Source organism: Centropristis striata, chromosome 5, assembly GCF_030273125.1.
Source record: "Centropristis striata isolate RG_2023a ecotype Rhode Island chromosome 5, C.striata_1.0, whole genome shotgun sequence".
Taxonomy (NCBI): Eukaryota; Metazoa; Chordata; class Actinopteri; order Perciformes; family Serranidae; genus Centropristis; species Centropristis striata.
Genome location: NC_081521.1, coordinates 33,199,270 through 33,217,983, shown reverse-complemented (window position 1 = coordinate 33,217,983; position 18,714 = coordinate 33,199,270). Strand labels below are relative to the sequence as shown.

Below are 18,714 nucleotides of genomic sequence, written 5' to 3'. Positions count from 1 at the left end.
CAATAGTTAAAACAAAAGCTATAATGTGAACACAACATGTCCAAAAAGGAGTAGGATGAAGCATATGCTGATTTAAACCTACCCCTTCTCCACTACTCAATTAACATTTTTTCCCTAAACAATACATATTTACAAAAAATAGAAAACAAATAGATTAAATAAACTAATACATAAATCATTTATCTTTATGAAAACACCCGATTGTTAAAGCCCTTCATCCTCCCTGTACCTCGTGAAAACCATGTGTTTGTACTGCTTTTTAAACTGGATCATGCTTGGACATTGCTTGAGCTCCACGCCCAGTCTGTTCCACAGCCTCACTCCACAAACTGAAGGATTTTTTTTTTTTTTATGTTGTACGTGCACGCTGATGTTTTAAGTTGAACTCACCCCTCAGATTATAACCCCCAACTCTGTAAAAAACAATTTTTGAATATTTCCAGGAAGTAGATTGTTTATTGCTTTGTACATGATTTGTGCTGTTTGGCAATGAACCAGGTCGGTGAATTTGAAAGTTTTTGATGTTAAGAATAGTGAATTTGTATGGTCTCTATAACCCGTATTATGAGTTATTCTTATGGCTTGTTTCTGCAGTATTGATAGAGATATTGCATATTTATAAGTATTACCCCAAACCTCTGCACAGTATTATAAATATGGTAAAATCATCAGTGAACAGTAGAGAATGTGGAGTGATTTGTGGTCCAGAATGTGTTTTGCTTCGCTCAGAACTGAAATGCTTCTTGGCAGTTTGCTTTGTACATGTTTTATATGAGACTTCCAGTTTATTTAATCATCAATTGTTACCCCAAGAAACTTGTGTTCATATAGGCGACTCTTTCAATGTCCACCCCATCTATTTGTAACAGTACTTGTGTATTCTTATTGCAATTGCCGAATAAGATCAAATGGAAATACTCAAGTTAAGTACACATACCTCAAAATAAAAAAATATACTTCCACCAATGGAAAAAGCTTAATTTTTTAGGCGTATACCATTTAACCAATAGGGAGTGTCACATTTTCTATTTACATAGAGCACAAAACAGTGAAATACATGTGCACATCCCAAAGTACATGAACATTTTAATGTTTAATCGGCATTTCTAGTATGCTAAGTATGTAAACACACCTTTGGATATGACTAACACGATGACGCTGAAGTAGCCTTTTAATAATAATAGTGATGATTGACAGCTACCTTCCAGCCTCTGGCCCCGCCCCCTGTGATTTATCAGGGTGAAGCTAGCAGCAGGCTAGCTCAGCCGTGTAAATGCAGCCGGGGCTGAACAGCCACACATCAACGGCTTTTACTAACAAAGATGCTCCGTTTTTTAACTTTTTAACCACTTCCCCCTGCACCCACAGCGCTTTCCAAGCCTGTGGACACTGGTATGGTTTCGGAGAATGGAAACGGACGACGTGTCGGTTAGAGAGCAACTTTTCCACAACCGTGTCCGGGAGACCATCGTAAGTAACGCCGTGCTAATGTACCCAACCGTCGGTTAATATGCATATGAGGGGTCCCCCGTGATTACTGTCCGAACAACAAAGACACGTCTTTTAAGTTTGTTTGGCGTGATTTCAACTGCAATTCCAGTCATTCAAGTGTCATATTTCAGCCTTGAGTAAGCGTTTCTGTGATCGTTAGTTACTTTTATGTGATTTAACCCTCTGGAGTCCATCTATTTATTGAAAATACACATGTTTAATTTACAGTAATAACTTAATTTATATATAATATGTAGACAAGCTGAGAAAGCCAGTTGAAAGTGCAATCATAGGAGTTTTCTCAGTGTGCCATTTATGTTTCTAGACCAATTTTAAAATGGGGATTTTCTTTCTACAATGAAAACATTGCTATTTTTAATTTATATGAAAAATAGATTTTTATGATTATTTATTATGTTTTCTGCTGTTTTTGTGTGTATAAATGGTAAATGCATGTGATGTAAGGATAGATTGAAAGATTCTAAACAGATACAGAATGCATAGGAAGTTGACAAACTTGAACCAAAATCTCCTGGACTTCAGAGGTTTAACGTTAAATGTTTCAGTGTTGTGGCAGTTTTCTGTACAGACTTTAATTATTTTAACGGATACAGCTGCTTGTTAGTGGTGTTAGCACAGGAACAACAAGGAGCTTACTCAGCATCTGGGGCTCTTCCTTAGTTTCAAGCGAACCGCACCTCCTCTCAGATCTTCATTTTTTCTATGTTTCAGTAACCCTCAAAATATTTCCATAGTTTGACTACTCTCATTAATGCATTTTGCTTGTACTTCCATTTCCTATTTTGTGCAACACCTGTGCCGTGTTGAACTTCAGACTTGCCAGTTCAGTTACAGCAAGGCACATGGATACTAACCTTTAACCCTAAAAAAAAGTACAATCCTATCTCAAAGGTGCTTCTTCTCCTGAGATTGGAGCTATAGCTGATATAGTGTTGCACAATGTTAATCTTTCCTGCTGCATGTGTTAGAATCAGGGGTTGACTTATCAATTTGTCCTGGTTTTTCTTAACTCTAAATAGATAACAAAAAAGCTCAAATTGTACTAGTACTGCAAGGGTGGATGAGCAGAAGCAGCAGTGCAGTTGTAGATTAGCGCAGCACAAGGGTGTACATTTATGGATGAATTATGTAATATAAAAGTGAATGATCCCCCTAGGGAGATTGAGTCATTACAATAGCAAATAACACTGTGGAATAAATGAACTCATGTTGCCACAAGCCCTTTTTTCCCAGAGCAGATATTTAAATGTCTTTGCAGCAAAGCCACAGGTGTAACAGATCACATCAATAACGACTCCATTATATTTAGGTTTCAGGATATTGTATTGGACTGTCTATATGACTGAGCCTTCGTTGGTGTCATTCGTTACCCTTTTCCTGCTGAAAGTCAACATTTCTGCAGTGAAATTGCTTGAAATTGTAAAAACATTTAAGCTGATTTAAGATTTTTTTTTTTAATTGACATGGTTCCGAAACACAAAAATTGTCTTTCTCCACTTTTGTTTTAAGGTGACAGAGTAGGATATTTCCATATTAAAGGTATTCATGATTAGATCTGTCTGGCACCTGCATTGGGTATCACAGGCAGGAGCTGATTACATCCTCTAGGCCAGTGATTTTCAACCAGGGGTCCTTGAGGGTGTTCCCGGGGTCCCCAAAAAAGAGAAGAATAGAATAAAAAGGCTTTATTGTCATTGTTTAACAGTATACAATAGAATTTGGAGCGCTTCTCCTCAATTGGTACCTTTTGAGAAGCAAAGACTAGTACAAAAAATATGCTAAAGGCAAAAACACACTAAACTAGCAATAACTTAAAATATCTAAAGTGCAAAGTGGATTTTGAATGAGTGCAAGTACACAGAGGTCTATGCATTGCATTATTCAATAATAGGAGGATATTCAAAAACAGGAGAAAATGTGCAAAAACTGTGATATGGAACAGAATTAATAAATAGTGGCATTATTGTATGTGTACACAAGAAAAATTACAAATAGCAGTATGAGTTAGTATAAAACAGTCAAAGTAACAAAATGTAGTTTATTAGAATAGTTTGTTGTCACTGTTGCATGGAAGAGTAATAAGAGTGACTAGTCTGATCTTAAGTTTCACTTCCTCCATGATTATATCTTCAACTGTGGTTGACAACTATAGAATAACAACCTAAATCTTATCAGATGGACGTCCCTCTAGCTTAATCTTGTCAAACTGGGCTCTGTATATCAGTTTAGGGGTCCCTGACATTAAAGAAAAAAGGTTGAGATTCACTAGACAATCCCATGTCAAATAGCAGTCTTAGTAGCGGACATATTTTAAATGTAGCTTTATCTGCACATGAGCAACAGATCAAGTGCTTGTATGTATTCTTATGCCCTTGATTTGTCATTGGCCCTTTCACCTAAGGCCTAATGCTATTAGTCGATGCCCCCTTCCTAATCCACTGGCTGGCTTCACATCTCTTCTCAGTGCTTGCTGTCAGGTCAGTCAGCTGCATCTCTGCTTATTAATGGCTTTAGGTCAAGCTTATCATTGATCAGCTCATTTTCTTAATAGAATATTATGTGGCAGCAGTGTAAATAAAGATGTAGAATTTCACTTGGCAAAGCATCCAGTTGAGGATGGCTCTGAATCAGAATTAGTTTTATTGCCAAGTAGGTGTCCTTTTAATATGCAACAGTGGGACATGGAGATTTGTCTCATTCTAAGTTAAATTAATGTGTGCTGTAAAATGCTTTTATATACAGAGGCTAAGCATCTTATACAGTCAAGGAAATGTTCCAAGATATATGTCTGCAAATATTGAAATATTACTGTTCCATTTGTATAATAATTTGTATCGTATTAAACCAAGCATGTTTGAAGTGATTCATATTGGTGATCTAAACCTAGAAGCTACAATGACTTTTTTCTTATGTCTGAACATTCAGAGGTCAGAGGAAAGCCACATAGATATTACATTATTGTGTGTACCAAATAATGCATAAAATCTGAGACCAAGGTGACCTATGGGGATCCTGCTGCAGAGTCACAGAACATTCTGTACATTGCAAAGGCCAGAACAGCGCCTGCAGTTATCTCTCAGAAGACAGAAAGACTCATTTACATAATCACAGTACTTTGTGTAATATGTTGTAGCACAGATAATTGGTAAAAGTTGTGCTTGACTCACAGGAAAAAAGGCAGTATTTATATGAAGTGTTGACCTTATACAGCTTTTAGTCTAAATGCTCTATAGCAGCACCAGTTGGTGATACATTCCTGAAAGTTAACAGTAATTCTTTCCAAATTATGAATACATGTTTGCGAATACCGAAAAACAAGGCAAGTAAACACACAGTTTTAAATGTATACATTAACCTGCCAGCTAATCACTGGGAACATTTGATTGAGGCCATATATCTGTCTTCTCTCGAGCTAATGGAACATTAAATCATCTTTAACCAAAGCATCTGGCAAGGGTAAAGATTAAATAAATTGTCTATGTTAGGTAGTTCAAGCCAGGAACACACCCATAGCCCGCACCCTGAGCCTAGAGGGATCAAGAGGGATCAATGATCATCAGAATAAAAGGTCACAATAGATAAAGACATGAAACGCCTAGCATCAGCGGACATTAAGATGTCAGATCACACTGACAAAAGTTGTTTTGAGTGTCATGTAATCTATAAAAGACATGCTTAAAGGGACAGTTCACCCCCAAAATAAAAAATGGATATTTTTTCTCTTGCCTGTAGTTTTATTGATCAGTCTAGATTGTTTCGGTGTGAGTCGCTGGATGTTGGAGAAAACGGCTGTTGAGATTCAGTAGAAGGAAAATAGTTCCTACATGAAAACGCTCACAACAAGGTCTGTGGATCTTGAGTAACCCGGTCATAAATCTGGACGGAGAAATTGCTTTTGAGATACAAATAGAAATACAAATACACAAATAGCATGACAGCTAAAAGAAAATATCTTATTTTTGTCCTTGAGGACTGATTTAGATAATGTGACAGTCCATCTCTTTTTGTAGGGTTTTTGAGATATTAATGATTTGTAATTTGTTCGATCAGATCTGCTTCTTATTTTGTTTTAGTTTATTTTTCAGGAAAGGCTGTATAATGCCTTTGTATGTATAGGACAATAAATCAAAGCAAATTGCGAACTCGTCTTCGCTCTTCTGTTTTTAGTTTCTGCATCATTTCCCACCATGAACACAACCTTGTGCCTGAAAAGTTCCATGTTGTCATAATCTAATTTTAATGATTTATATTTTTGTTGTTGTTTTTGTTGTGTTTAAAAAACACACAAAGGAAATGTATTGCCCACCAAATGCTATGTAGTATTTTTTGTGCCACATATTGTGTGACCTATTTTTAAGCTCTATAGAAAATCATTGTAAATCTATGCTATGAAGTCTTGCAGTATTTTTTTATTCTGTCTTTAGACTGTCTGTACCAAAACAATCAGTTTCTAAATAAAGTGGAGGCAGATGTACCAGAGGTGAAACATGATGCGCCTGTTGCATTGAGTCAACAATCAGTTGTTACACTTTCTTTTCTCACGGACACAATTACATAGATGGGATTTCAGTTGCTTCTCTGATATCTTAGATCACTAAGAAATCAAATATTGCACGACACATTCCATTAAAATGATCAAACGCTCTCTCTCACAATATACTGCAGCCACCCACCTTCTTATGGCTTAGGATGGCTTTGCCAGTGCAACATTTCAAGTTGTTTCTGGCTGTTGAATAAATCGTGAATAGGTCTTGCTTAATCTATCCTCTTACCTATAAACAAAGGCCAGCATGCTTTGCCTGAACGTGTTTAGCTGGACAGGAGGCTGGGTGCCCCTGAAATAACACACTGAGGGAGTCTGCTTGACATTTTGCAAGTATGTGCGTTCTGTGCCACAGCCAACTTCCTGTTCCTTTGGATGGTTACAGGATCTACAAGGTTAGGAAAGATCTGAAAACATTTGGGTGTCATTGTTTTTTGCTTGAATCAGCACAAAGATGTTTAGGTTACTCCGTGAATTTTAAAGTGCTCTGAGTGAACTCTGAACCCCGGGACTTTGCGTTCAGCACAAAGATGTCCCTCTGCATGCTGAATTTCTTTAAACTCTTTTCAGTGCCCTGCTGATGTTCTGCCAGCTCTCAACATTTACAATCAGCACGTGTCCACACATACGGTGGTCTTAATGGGTGCTATTCTACCCCTGCACCGATTTCTCACCCAAAACCCATCTTTTGTTCCCTGCTTTTCCTTTTGTTGGATTAACCACAGCAAATTAGGCTGCATAATTGAACAATTTTGCAGACTGAGCTGATTAGTTGTTACATACAGTCCATTGTTGTTTGTGTGATGCAGCTAGTATGTTGACGCTTATACAGTAACACTGTATTTCTCAACAGATAAAACTTTGTTAGTTAAAATGAAAAATAGTCTTGTAACCATGTGGAAAATTATCTGTTTACATTCTTAAGTGGGTCAACATGTTGTGCTCCCTGGAGCCATACAGGAGGAGGGGTGTATGCTCATACCCCAACCCCATTTGTTATTGTTCCATATGTCCTAGTGATCCATTTAAAATGATGATTAAAATTTTGAATTAAAACACTGATGTAAATGCACCTTGTCTAAGCATGAATAGTTTAGACCTGGCCTTCCACATTCTGGGACTTTTTATTGCTTACATAATGTATTGAACTATAATATGGTCCTATAACTTTAATTTAAACCTGAACCTGAAAAAAAAATTCAAGGTCGTTCTTTCAAGGAACTTAATATGCAAATGTTAGCATCTATTTAAAGAACCTGTTTTTACACCCTGAAGTAAGTTGTGGCATATCTGTCATTCTCCAGAGAGCAGCTCTCTCTTTGTTTGCTGCTGTTGTTGTTAGCTTAGGGACAAATTTCTATATCACTCCCTCTGCGCTGCCATGCGGAAATATTTTGGCATCATGATCATTTCTTTCATCTGTAGGTTCAACACGGCATCTTTACTAATGAATGGATTGACAGCTGAGGCTGATAGGAATTCAATAACAATTTTACTGAATTTTTCAACAATGTTTTTCTTGTTTTTATTCTACATTAGGTGCCATAAATGCCATTTTTAAAAAAAAAACTTAATTTGCTTTCATTAAATATTATCATAAACCAAATGATGGAAGTTGAAATCGGTAATTTAATACAATGGTGCATTACAGTTGATGGTCTTGAATGTTAAATTACAAAATTAACAAAATACACATTACATTGCCAAATGTAAAATGAAGGCAACTTTCTGTTTTCTTACAGTAAAACTTGCAAAAAGAAATTGTTAAAAAAAACCTGTAAAAAGTCTGGCACTGACAGTTGCCGAGCACTTACCATCAAATAACATTAAACAACATATAACAACAAGATTTTGTTTTTTTTACAGATTCCTTTTAAAAATACAAATGTATTGAAATGTAGGAAGGTGATCGTTTTGCTCAGAGAGGTACTTAACAGCCACTGTCCCACAAAACACCCACATGGTTAGTTTTTTAATTTCCCCTCAGCTTTCCTATTCATTGCACATTAAGGAGTGAACACATCCGCTACCACACCGATTTTATTGTACACTCATTGTTGAAACACAAGTTTGGCATTGTGCGCAGATGTATTTGGCATGTGTCTGTCTTTTTGTTTGCTGTGACAACGACTTTGTTTTTGTCCTGACGGGTTCACACAATTGACAAATATCTGAGCATTCATTCATGTGTCTGAGTAATGGCTTGTTGTTTGCCGACTGTCAAATGTGTTGCATGAAGTGAAAAGAGAGGTTATCTGAAAGATGTGCAGATACATTTTTGGTGGGACTTTTCATATAACTCATGAGTACTCACTTGTGTTTGGTGTGATGGCCATACAAGGGATTTAGTTCAGTCCTTTGGGTGAAATGTTGGGAGCTTTGCCAGACAACAGATTGCTGAGTGAGTGTAGGTTTAGCTTAAATTTGTTGGTGGCATTAGTGTAATGTCAGACAATGATCTTTACAAGCAGTATGGGGTCGATCCATCACTGGTATTAAGCCTTCTTTCTTTTACCATCCTTAATCCCTCCTAGTTTATCACTGTCGCCCATTTCACTCTTCGCTGGAATAAACTGGTAATCTTCAGACTCCCATCTGTTTCTCTTGACTTTGGCAGCATAGTGAAAAAAAATTGTTGAGAACTGAATATTCTATGAAGAACAAATATGTGGCAGCCAAAACCGTCTACTCGTCATCTTCTCTAATCTTGCTATGTCTTCTCTATCTCTTCTGGATGTTTTTGGTACGTGTGCCACATATCCACCCCCACTCTCAGACCGATCAGGATATACTAAATCAGAGATATGAGCCAACCTAAATAAATGTGTTACTCATCAGTAGTATTGGGCAGAACATGACAGTTTGTTTACAAGGCTGTGCTTCCTTTATGAAATTAGCAGTGTAAACAAGCAGAAGAAGTAATAACACAATCCTTTTTTTCTGTCTCTTCTGCAGATCTGTGTACTCCTGTTTACATGCCTCTACATAGTGTCCTACCTCATACTTACCCATTTCAAGAAGACTGCCGAGTTTGTTACAGGTGAGTCTTAAATCACTTGTGTCATGGATTTTAACAGGTGCACCACACAAAGACTGCTCTGTGAGAAAGATTCCCCTCAAAGGCTTAAGGTGCATCGCCGAAGGGGGAATTGATGGTGTTGACGGGTATACTGATTACATCAGGATTTTGGATTTTTGTCTGCACAGTATTTAGGCCAAGCTTTTGCAAGCAAGCACAGGAGTTGTTTCGAACACTATGTTCTGTTTTGAGTAAATGCTCTTATTTATTTTTTTTGGGAACATAAATGAAAATAAATATCACCTATTTTACAAACTCAATGCCATCATACTTAAAAAAATAAATGTATATATTTTATGTGCAGACATTTTTAGATTTGTATAATATCTGTTTTCTATGTTTACTTGTAAACATGTGAATATTGCTTATGTTAACAAACTGCCAGGATTGCAAATTTCAACTCTGGACCTTGACTGGAGCATTCCAGACGTGCAGACAGCGTGTTTTGTAACATGTAACCACCTCTTCATGAAGTATCCCTGTGGATCAGGGTGGCGGAGGGGCGGTGAAGAATGTTGCTACAAGAAAAACAGACTTTGGCGTTGTAGCTCCAGGCCCCTCTACTCGGCCTAAAAGCATCTCAAAAGACATTTTTTTTTTTTCAACAAGCTCATACTGTGCAAACAAAAAAATACATGAAACTGGCTTAATCTGTTTGAACAATGTAGGAAAATATGTTTTGGTCAACACAGCATTGAAAATGTAAAACTGTGCAACACCCCTCATTCACTTGGATCTATAATATGTTCTCTATTATTAAAGCTAAGAGGATGTTTTAAGTTCTGCATGGTGACCAGGCTGCCAGTTACATAATAAATCCAATAACTCTCCACTATTGGAAGCAGATGTGGGATATCCAACTAGCCAGGTCTCTCTGCTCCACTGAAGCTGGGCTGGGTTTAAACCTGGGAGATGGCCAGCTTTTTTTTCTTTTTCTTTTTCTTTTTTTGTTGAGGGGGAGGACTTGCTGTGTATTACTCCTCAGTTATAAACGTTGTCTGTGCATCAACAACAGCAGAACAGTTGTGCCCTGAAGCTAAATGCCGATTGTGAAATATCTCTCTACAGAGTTGTTTTTGACAGTAAGGAGCAGAGAACTGGTTTCTGCTCCTCAGGCCTTACCTCAATATTAGAAAGTTCTTGCCAATATTTTCATGAGTTTATGTAAATTTCAGTTTTGTGTGCACTGTGGTTACATAGCAATGCAGCAGTTCACACATCATTCTCAGAGCAATCACATGTTGCATAATTCTTAACACGTTTTTTGAGTTTTGCAGAGTGTTTTGGGAACATAGTGACACATGGGTCCCTTTCATAGTCTAAATACTGCACTGTTTCCTCCTCATATGTAAGTCAGGTTTTACTAGAGGGCTGGTCTTGCTTGAACAGAATGTCCTAGCATTCCTGCCCCCCACTCACGCCCCACTCTGTGGCCTGTAAGACTTTTTTCATCATCATATGGGCTCTTGCCATTACACCTTTCCCCTATATATCTATGCTGTTCACACATGTGCACACACTGTTCTAGACATGCATGCTATCATTATTATTACCATTTCCAGGGAGGTTAAGTTTTTGGTTCATTTTGATGTCTGTCAGCAGGATAATGGAAAAACTACTTGCCCAATTTTCATTAAACTTGGTGAAAGGATGTAGCATAGGCCATTTTTTTTTGAAGAGGATCTAAATCATTCAGCAGATCCACAATTTACACTTTTGTTTACATTGCGGATTAGAGCATGGGCTTGGTGGAGGTTTGCACTCTCTGAATACTCCTAGTATCGTTGCATAATATGTGCTTTATCATTTCTGTATCTGTGTGTCTGTATAACTGACAATATATGACGATTTTATGGATCTAAATTGTTCTTGTTGTGTTTGTGTTAACTATAAAACTAATTAAGATATTTTTTAAAAAGCTTTTATTTTAAGCTTTCCTCAATTACTTTGTTAAATAAGTTAGCTATGTCTGTGGAAACTACTCTTGGATATATATATATATCTAAAAAAATACCTTTTTGTTAAAGACTAAATTCTTCTCATTTCTCTGCTCTCTTTCAGAGGATATTGAAGATGCCACCGTCAACAAAATTGCGTAAGTAATAATCTGTAATGATTAACTGACTCAAAGCAATCAGTTCTCAATCACTCACTGTGAATGATTGAGCAGAAGTGTCACTGCACCCTTTGTCCCTACATGCTGGCACTGCGTTACCTCAGCCACCGTAGCCTTTCACCTTGGCTGTGCTGTCAGGCTGCGGCTAAACACAAACACTAGTGACTTCACTGATAGCTTGTCTCTCTCCTTCCCCCAGGCTGTGGCTGTGTACGTTCACCCTGTCCGTTGCAGTGTGTGCCGTGCTCCTCCTGCCCATCTCCATTCTGTCCAACGAGGTGCTGCTCACCTTCCCACACAGCTACTACATGCAGTGGCTCAATGGCTCTCTTATCCACGGTACATCTGAATGTTTATAACCAAATGGTTAATAAGCATGAAAACCTTTTGCTGTCTGAAACTAGATCAGGTTTTTTGAAGGATCACTGTTAATAACCTCCAAATCAATACACAACAGGCCTGTGTCCAAACAGATAATTATTATGGATAGAGTGTCTGTGACCTTGCTGTGTGCAGCACAGTGCATGCTCCAGCTGGTTACAAACTGCTGCTGGGTTGTTTTTTTAAATTGATCTACTAAGATGTAAAGTAATTAGTTTGATTTACTTTTAGGCTCCATTACTGTTAGTGTTGCTTCAAATGACATTTTCAGAATCAGAATCAGCTTTTTTGGCCAAAGGAACATACAAGGAAGTTGACTGTTGCACATTCTTGTTAATGAGAAGATGTGTGTCTGGGTAGCCAGGCTTGTCATGCTTCACTGCTTGGTAGGGATACACCCCACAGTGGTAGACAGCGGTACTGCCGGAATACTTCCCTAAAAATTGAATTCCTAATGAATGTTGCACTGAAAACTAACATGAGGAATCTCTCTTCCTCCGTCTTATTCTTCACAGGACTGTGGAACCTAGTTTTCCTTTTCTCCAATTTGTCCCTGGTCTTTCTCATGCCTTTTGCCTACTTCTTCACCGAGTCGGAGGGATTTGCAGGATCTAGAAAGGTACCAGCTTTTGGAATTCATAAATAGCACCTTAGGGCTACAGAACCATTCAGTAATGACTGAACTGAATCACAAAGTATCTGCTCTGTTTCTTTAGGGGGTTATGGCACGAGTGTATGAAGCAGTTGTGCTGCTGTTGCTGCTGGCTCTGCTCGTGCTGGGCATCGTGTGGGTGGCATCAGCCCTCCTCCATGACAACATCGCCAGGAAGAGCCTCTACGGTGATTCACATTATACCTGAAGATCCCTCAGTAATAATCTGTTTTTACAGTTTTTTAATATGTACTCTCCTCTGCATTTCAGACCTGTGGGAGTATTACCTTCCCTATTTGTACTCGGGCATCTCTCTGTTTGGAGTGTTGCTGCTTTTGTGTAAGTATATCTCATTACAACTACTTAAGCAGCTAAAGTCTGTAGCATGACACTTGCATATCACCATCTGTGTGTGTTTCCCTCCTCAGTGTGCACTCCCTTTGGGTTGTCTCGAATGTTCAGTGTCACAGGCAGCCTACTGGTCAAACCGCGGGTGAGTCACAGGCTATACTTCAACTTTGGACAGAGTAGCCTTTACATTAAAGGGATAGTTTGGATTATTTTGGATAGGGTTTGTGTATGATGTACTTATTTGGAAAAGCGGGCAGGATTACTGGCACTGTAAGGTGCCACCTAAAATAAGTCTGTTATATTTAGAATATTTTCACTGCTTTACCTCTGTGAGGTCAAATTACTGATTTTTTTCAATGGAGTCTGGTGTATTTTATTGATTGATCAGACTTTATTTGTATAGCACTTGTAATCCAAATAAAATGCAGCAAAAAGTGCTTCACACAATACAAGCAATAAACTACTTCATAATTAAAAGTGGTAATAAGATCAGCATTAAATAACAATTAAGAACAAGACAGTAAATAATTAGACAGATATACAAATAAATGTAAGTCTGTTAAAAGTCTGACTAAAACGGTAAAAGACAATAAATAAAGAGACATATACAACTTGTTAAAACCTAGACTAAAAAAGTAAACCTTCAGTTCTCCAAACTGGGGTGTGTCAGTTGCCATCTACTGTAGGTAATACATTCGATATGGCTAAGTAGCTCATACAACCCCACTTAAAAAAAAAAAAAAAAAAAAGATCAGAACTATCTCTTGAATAGGTGAACTGAAGTTTCTTAATTGGCTGATGTCTCTTGTCCTGCCTCAGCTGTTGGAAGATGTAGACGATACTTTGAGCTGCACCACGTTTGAGGAAGACTCGCTCTCCAGGAAACTGAACTGTGAGTGCGCCACCATGAACACAGTCCTTTTCCATTATCTGATAAATTAAATTTTAAGCTGCGGACTGACTGTTTTTCTTCATCATATTTTGTTGTCTGATTATGCAGGTGGCAGTCCAACGTCGTGCTGGGTCAAGCTGAACATGGAGGCGATGAAAAAAGATTACCAAACAGTGCAGAGCAAGCGCATTGCCCTGGGTAAGGACTGACTATACAATTTAATCACAGTGAAAGCAGTCTGTTCAGTCATTTGTTGTGATACGCTTATTTATCGTTATTTTCTCTTCTCTTTTATTCTTCCTACTTTCCTCACAGAAATGCGTCAGAAAGCGTCCCCATGGCAGAGAAACTTGGGCTACCCACTGGCCATGCTTGGGCTCCTCGCACTGACGGTACAAGCCTATTTATTTATATGTTCTTACCGGCTGTTTTAACTCATTAAACCCTCTGAAACATATGTTGCCATTCTAATGGTGTTAAACTGCACAGAAGACATTTTTGACGTGTATATTGCACTGACATACAAGGCCACAGTGAGTGAAATGTAACGAGCAAAAAACGCCCTCAAACAGCCTGGGGTTCAGAGGATTAATAACACGTGGTGGTTTTAATTGCTGTATAATGAATTCATTTTTTCTCTTCAGGTGATGTGTGTACTGATGGTCTGTTTCAATGTCCTTGAGTTGCTCCTGGATGAGACGGCGATGCCCAGAGGAATGGAGGTGAGGATTTAGCTGGGAAGAAGTTGTGAACATTTAATGCTTGGTGTGCCTCAGCCAGTCATCTATGTACACTGATGATTGTTTTGTTTTGTGTGTGTGTGTGTGTGTGTGTGTGTGTGTGTTTTTATCAGGACCCTCATCTGGGGATGGCCTCCTTCTCCATGTTCGGCTTATTGGGCGCTGCAGTTCAAGTAGTCCTTATTCTGTATCCTTTTATTTTGTTCACCTGTGAGCGTCTGCACACACCATTAACTTATCATGTCCATTGTGCTCTGACTCAGCCACTTACAGACTGTCGTTCATATTTGACCGATATGTTATGTTTGCTCATGCTGTTACACCCATACATTTTAAAATCATTGACTCTCCGGATATTATTTACTCTGTGAGTGTATTATCCTTCCTTCCAGTGTTGTCCTTAAAATGAATGTCAGCTATCTGATGGTGTCCTCAGTGGTGGGCTTCTACAGTTCTCCACTCTTCACTGGCCTCCTGCCTCGTGCACAGGACACCAACCTCACACAGGTATATCACAGGCAGCCCCTTTTCATGCATCTTATCTCACAGTGAGATATCACCAGCAATTAGTGGTGATCTGTGTTTACTCCTCATAGTAACCTCCTAAATTTCTGTTGTTTCTTTTTTACAGATGATTGCAAACTGTGTTTCACTGCTTATCCTGAGCTCGGCACTGCCGGTGTTTTCACGCACACTTGGTAAGGACATAGCATTAATGGCAAATGGAGCATTTATCAAACTCTACAGCCAGGTCCCAGCTCAATACTACTGATATTTCTAATTCTTAGAAGGTTTTGAATTTGCAGTGTGTTTACAGTTGAACGTTGGAAGTGTATGAAAAATTCAGGATAATACCAGACTAGACAGGCACACAGAGAACACAGTCCTCTGGCCAATAGTCCATTCTTCTACGAATGCAACTCTGCAAGTGTTACCACTATAAACTATAATTCCAATTATAAGTGCATTAACTTCTAAATTAGAAATATTTTTGCATTCTGAACATTTGTGCAAACCAGAAAACATGTCAATACCATGTTTAGTGCATAAGGACAAATACCATTTTTTATAGTTTCTCTGGAGTTTATTGCAGAGTTCACATTTGGATGTGAGCAAGAGTGTAATAGGTTGCCTCATATGTGTCCAATATGTCATAGCCACACCTTAGTTTGAGAAGAAAGTGTACCAGTTTTCCCATGAACCAATGCCCCGAGTCTATAACGTCTGCTTTCTTCTAAGCAAGCTAAGCAACTACATGTATGAAAGTGGATTATGATCAGGAGTATCTCTCTGTTTTGAACTTTATTACTACCTACTTACATTATTCTGCCAAGGCCATGCCCTATCTTACAATGTTAATTAAATCAACAACAAAAAGTATATCCACCCAGTGATTTGGATTGGCTCCAAAATTGTATGGGTTCTTCATTATCCCATGCTATAAACTACAAATTGGGCCTGTAGTTTCTCAGTAATCCTGCCAACAAACGGACAAGCAAACCGAACCTCCTTAACCACCTTGGCATGGTTAAGGGAAAAAAGTTTGATCTTTGGGTGTGCAATGCAATGCACAAATGAAATTACTCTTACTTACAGCTGCAAAACATTTTAAAAAATTGAGAGTTCAGAGAGGATCATGGAAAACTAAAACACAAGTATTAAATCTCTGGAATAACTATCATTTTTTCTTTTCAAAGTTGCATTGATTTCTTGTATAGTTACTGCACAATGAATATACTTTGTCAAGTAGCATATAACACATAATGTATATATTCTGTATGTAGTATGGAATTGTGTCATAGCATCTGAATTAACATTTTACTTGTAGTTTTAGTAGTGCCCACAAGGGGGCGTTGTAAGCCTTAATACTGTAGCTGCAGGTTCGGCCTGGCATGTTCATTCACAAGAAAAACATTTTCTTCTGCTACTGTTTTGTTGTATCAGGGATCACCCGCTTCGATCTACTGGGAGACTTTGGTCGCTTTAACTGGCTTGGGAACTTCTACATCGTCTTCATGTACAACATGATGTTTGCTGGTTTAACCTCTGCCTCCCTGATCAAGACCGTCACCTGGGCGGTACAGAGAGAGCTCATCCGTGCCTTTGGTCAGTCTGCTTTCATTCTTATTTTTACGGAGCAAAGTGAAACTACTTTAGTCATATTTGTCTCTGTCTGTGGGATTGTGTTGAGCTGAAATTCATTGCACTCTGGTAGCTGTATCATAAGTTTTCCCACCTCTGGCCCCATTTCCCTGTGGGCTGGTCTCTCTTCCTCAGATAGAAAGAATACAATTCTTTCAGGAAAGTGTAAAGGGACAAGAGGAGAGTCGGGTCCCCTTGGGGACCTTCAGGCACACCGCCCTAGACCCCTCGCAGTACACACACACACACCCTCCACCCAACACAAACAAGCGCTTGGAGCATGGACACGCCAACCGCACACACACATACACACACTCCCCTTCCTCACTGCAGATAGCATCTCTGCACCATGGCAGCTCTCCTGCACTTTCCCATTACCTCCCAACTCACTTTTGTTCTGTGATTAATAGACTTTCATTTCACCTAAATCACTATTTTTCTTAGCTTTGCTTTTTAGTGCTCCACCTTGTGATTGTGCCTGATGTTTTGGTCCATTTTTTTCTTTTTCAGGTCTCCACAGACTGCCTTTAACCGTGTCACGCTCCACCGTCCCCTTCAGACTCCTCCTGGCCAGTGGACTGTCTAAAATCCAGTGACTTTGCCTCCTTGACACTACCTTTCTGAACCTTTAGAAACTGAGCCACTTCAAAAGTGCACCTATTGGATTAAAGGCATTTGCAAATCAGGCCCTTTGCCAGTTGGTACAATGGTCAGGTCGCCCCGTGTGAAGACATCAGAGAGTCTGTTCCTGTGTGTAATGACCAATATATCAGGGTCCAGTTTGTGCATTTATTTTGCTGCAAGGACAAGTGCTGGCACAAGCGATAAGCTGAGTCACGGTTACGACTGGAACAAGAGGAAAAGGGATATAAGTGGACAATAAGAGAGCAATCCACCCACTGACGCCTCATGAAAAGAGGATCCAGTAGATGGCCGTTGTTCTGTCGACACATGTGAAAGTCAGCAGAGCTATTTTGAAATATTACATTGTAACTGTGATGTAATTTCCTCTTCCTGCTCCAGGTCGACTGAGTGCTCTCTCTTTCTCTGTGGCTTCCCCACGCTTTCCCTTCTTTGGTTGTACCACTATTTTAAGATTGGGAATCTTACTTCCACGTGTTTGGAGGTCCAGTCTGCATCAGTGTTATGTTAGTTAACGAGAGGAAGCAAACAGGACACAGAGTACCTTGTCTGTCTATCTTTGGATGTGCAGGTTACACAGGGAATATGTGAGTTTCAGTGTTTTACAAACCCAGTTTACTATTAGAATTAAGAGCGTTATTTGTGGTGATTTTATCATAAAAAGCAGGGTTTTACTTTTGTAGGTGACAGTAAGCTTACTGAGTCTGAGGATTACTCATTCTTTTACAAAAGTACACTAAATATAAAGCTTTACACTTTGTCTTATGCAAGACCTTTTTATACCATGTGATACTCATTAGGAGGAACTTCTGCCTTTTGACCAATCAAACTGTGAATTGCTAAGAATTTATGTGGGGAAGTGCAATATTTTATAACTAAAGGCACACTTTTTAACTTTACCAAAAGTAATTTCTAAATCTAAATGTTTTCTTTTTAATATTCTGTGAACTGTTTTTTTTTTTCATCTTATTCCTCTTTGTTAGAATAGTTTGGGAATTTGTTCAAAAAGCGAATGTGACCATCAATTCATGCAATCTTTTCTGGTGTCAGTTTTTATATTGTGATAATCTAAATTCTATAATGTGTATCAGCTATATCTCATCATCTTCAATGTGTTGGTGACTCTGTCACAGTTTGCCTTTGCTGCTGTATCAGCAGGTTTATTAGCTGTTAGTCTGACCAGCAGGGGACAGTGTCTCTTAAACCCAACGCCAGCATCTGTGTTGTGTTGTGTTGTGGGAGTCTCTCTCTGGTTAGTTTGATATGTATTATATATATATATGGAGCACTCTGAGGTTTACTCATTTCACTTTTCTGGGAATTTTACTTTTGTATTTTTGGGAACCCAACATTTATAATGTTCTGTTTTTACCATTATTTATGGGCATTTTGGGATCTATATGTCACATGTTGACTCTTTTAACAGGTGTTAAAAATGTTGAATGTGTTAAGTTGAGGCAAAAAATTCTTAAGAGTTGTTCTCAAAGATGAAAAAAATTGTGTTTACTTGTGAAATGCTCTGTTTCAGGTTTTCTGAACAGAATTTTGTCTTACGAGCAGAAAGCAATAAAACCGTCTCATGTTTTTAACTTGTGTGCGTCATTTTGGATACACATCAAGGTGACTTTTACTGTAAACTCTTTCTTTGATGCTGCTACGTGTTT

At 38.5% G+C, this 18,714-nt stretch overlaps 1 protein-coding gene across 1 annotated transcript; it reads left to right on the top strand.

Annotated features, from left to right (window-relative positions):
- Positions 1-1,246: 1,246 nt before the first annotated feature.
- Positions 1,247-18,639, top strand: lmbr1l (limb development membrane protein 1-like). The gene is made up of 17 exons (XM_059333980.1): positions 1,247-1,470; positions 9,011-9,095; positions 11,196-11,229; positions 11,450-11,589; positions 12,147-12,250; positions 12,348-12,471; positions 12,554-12,622; positions 12,712-12,776; positions 13,454-13,526; positions 13,635-13,724; positions 13,842-13,918; positions 14,171-14,248; positions 14,380-14,453; positions 14,683-14,773; positions 14,898-14,964; positions 16,211-16,372; positions 16,919-18,639. Exons 1-17 carry the CDS (start codon positions 1,408-1,410, stop codon positions 17,002-17,004), a joined length of 1,482 nt encoding a protein of 493 aa, XP_059189963.1. The 5' UTR covers positions 1,247-1,407; the 3' UTR covers positions 17,005-18,639.
- Positions 18,640-18,714: the final 75 nt, after the last annotated feature.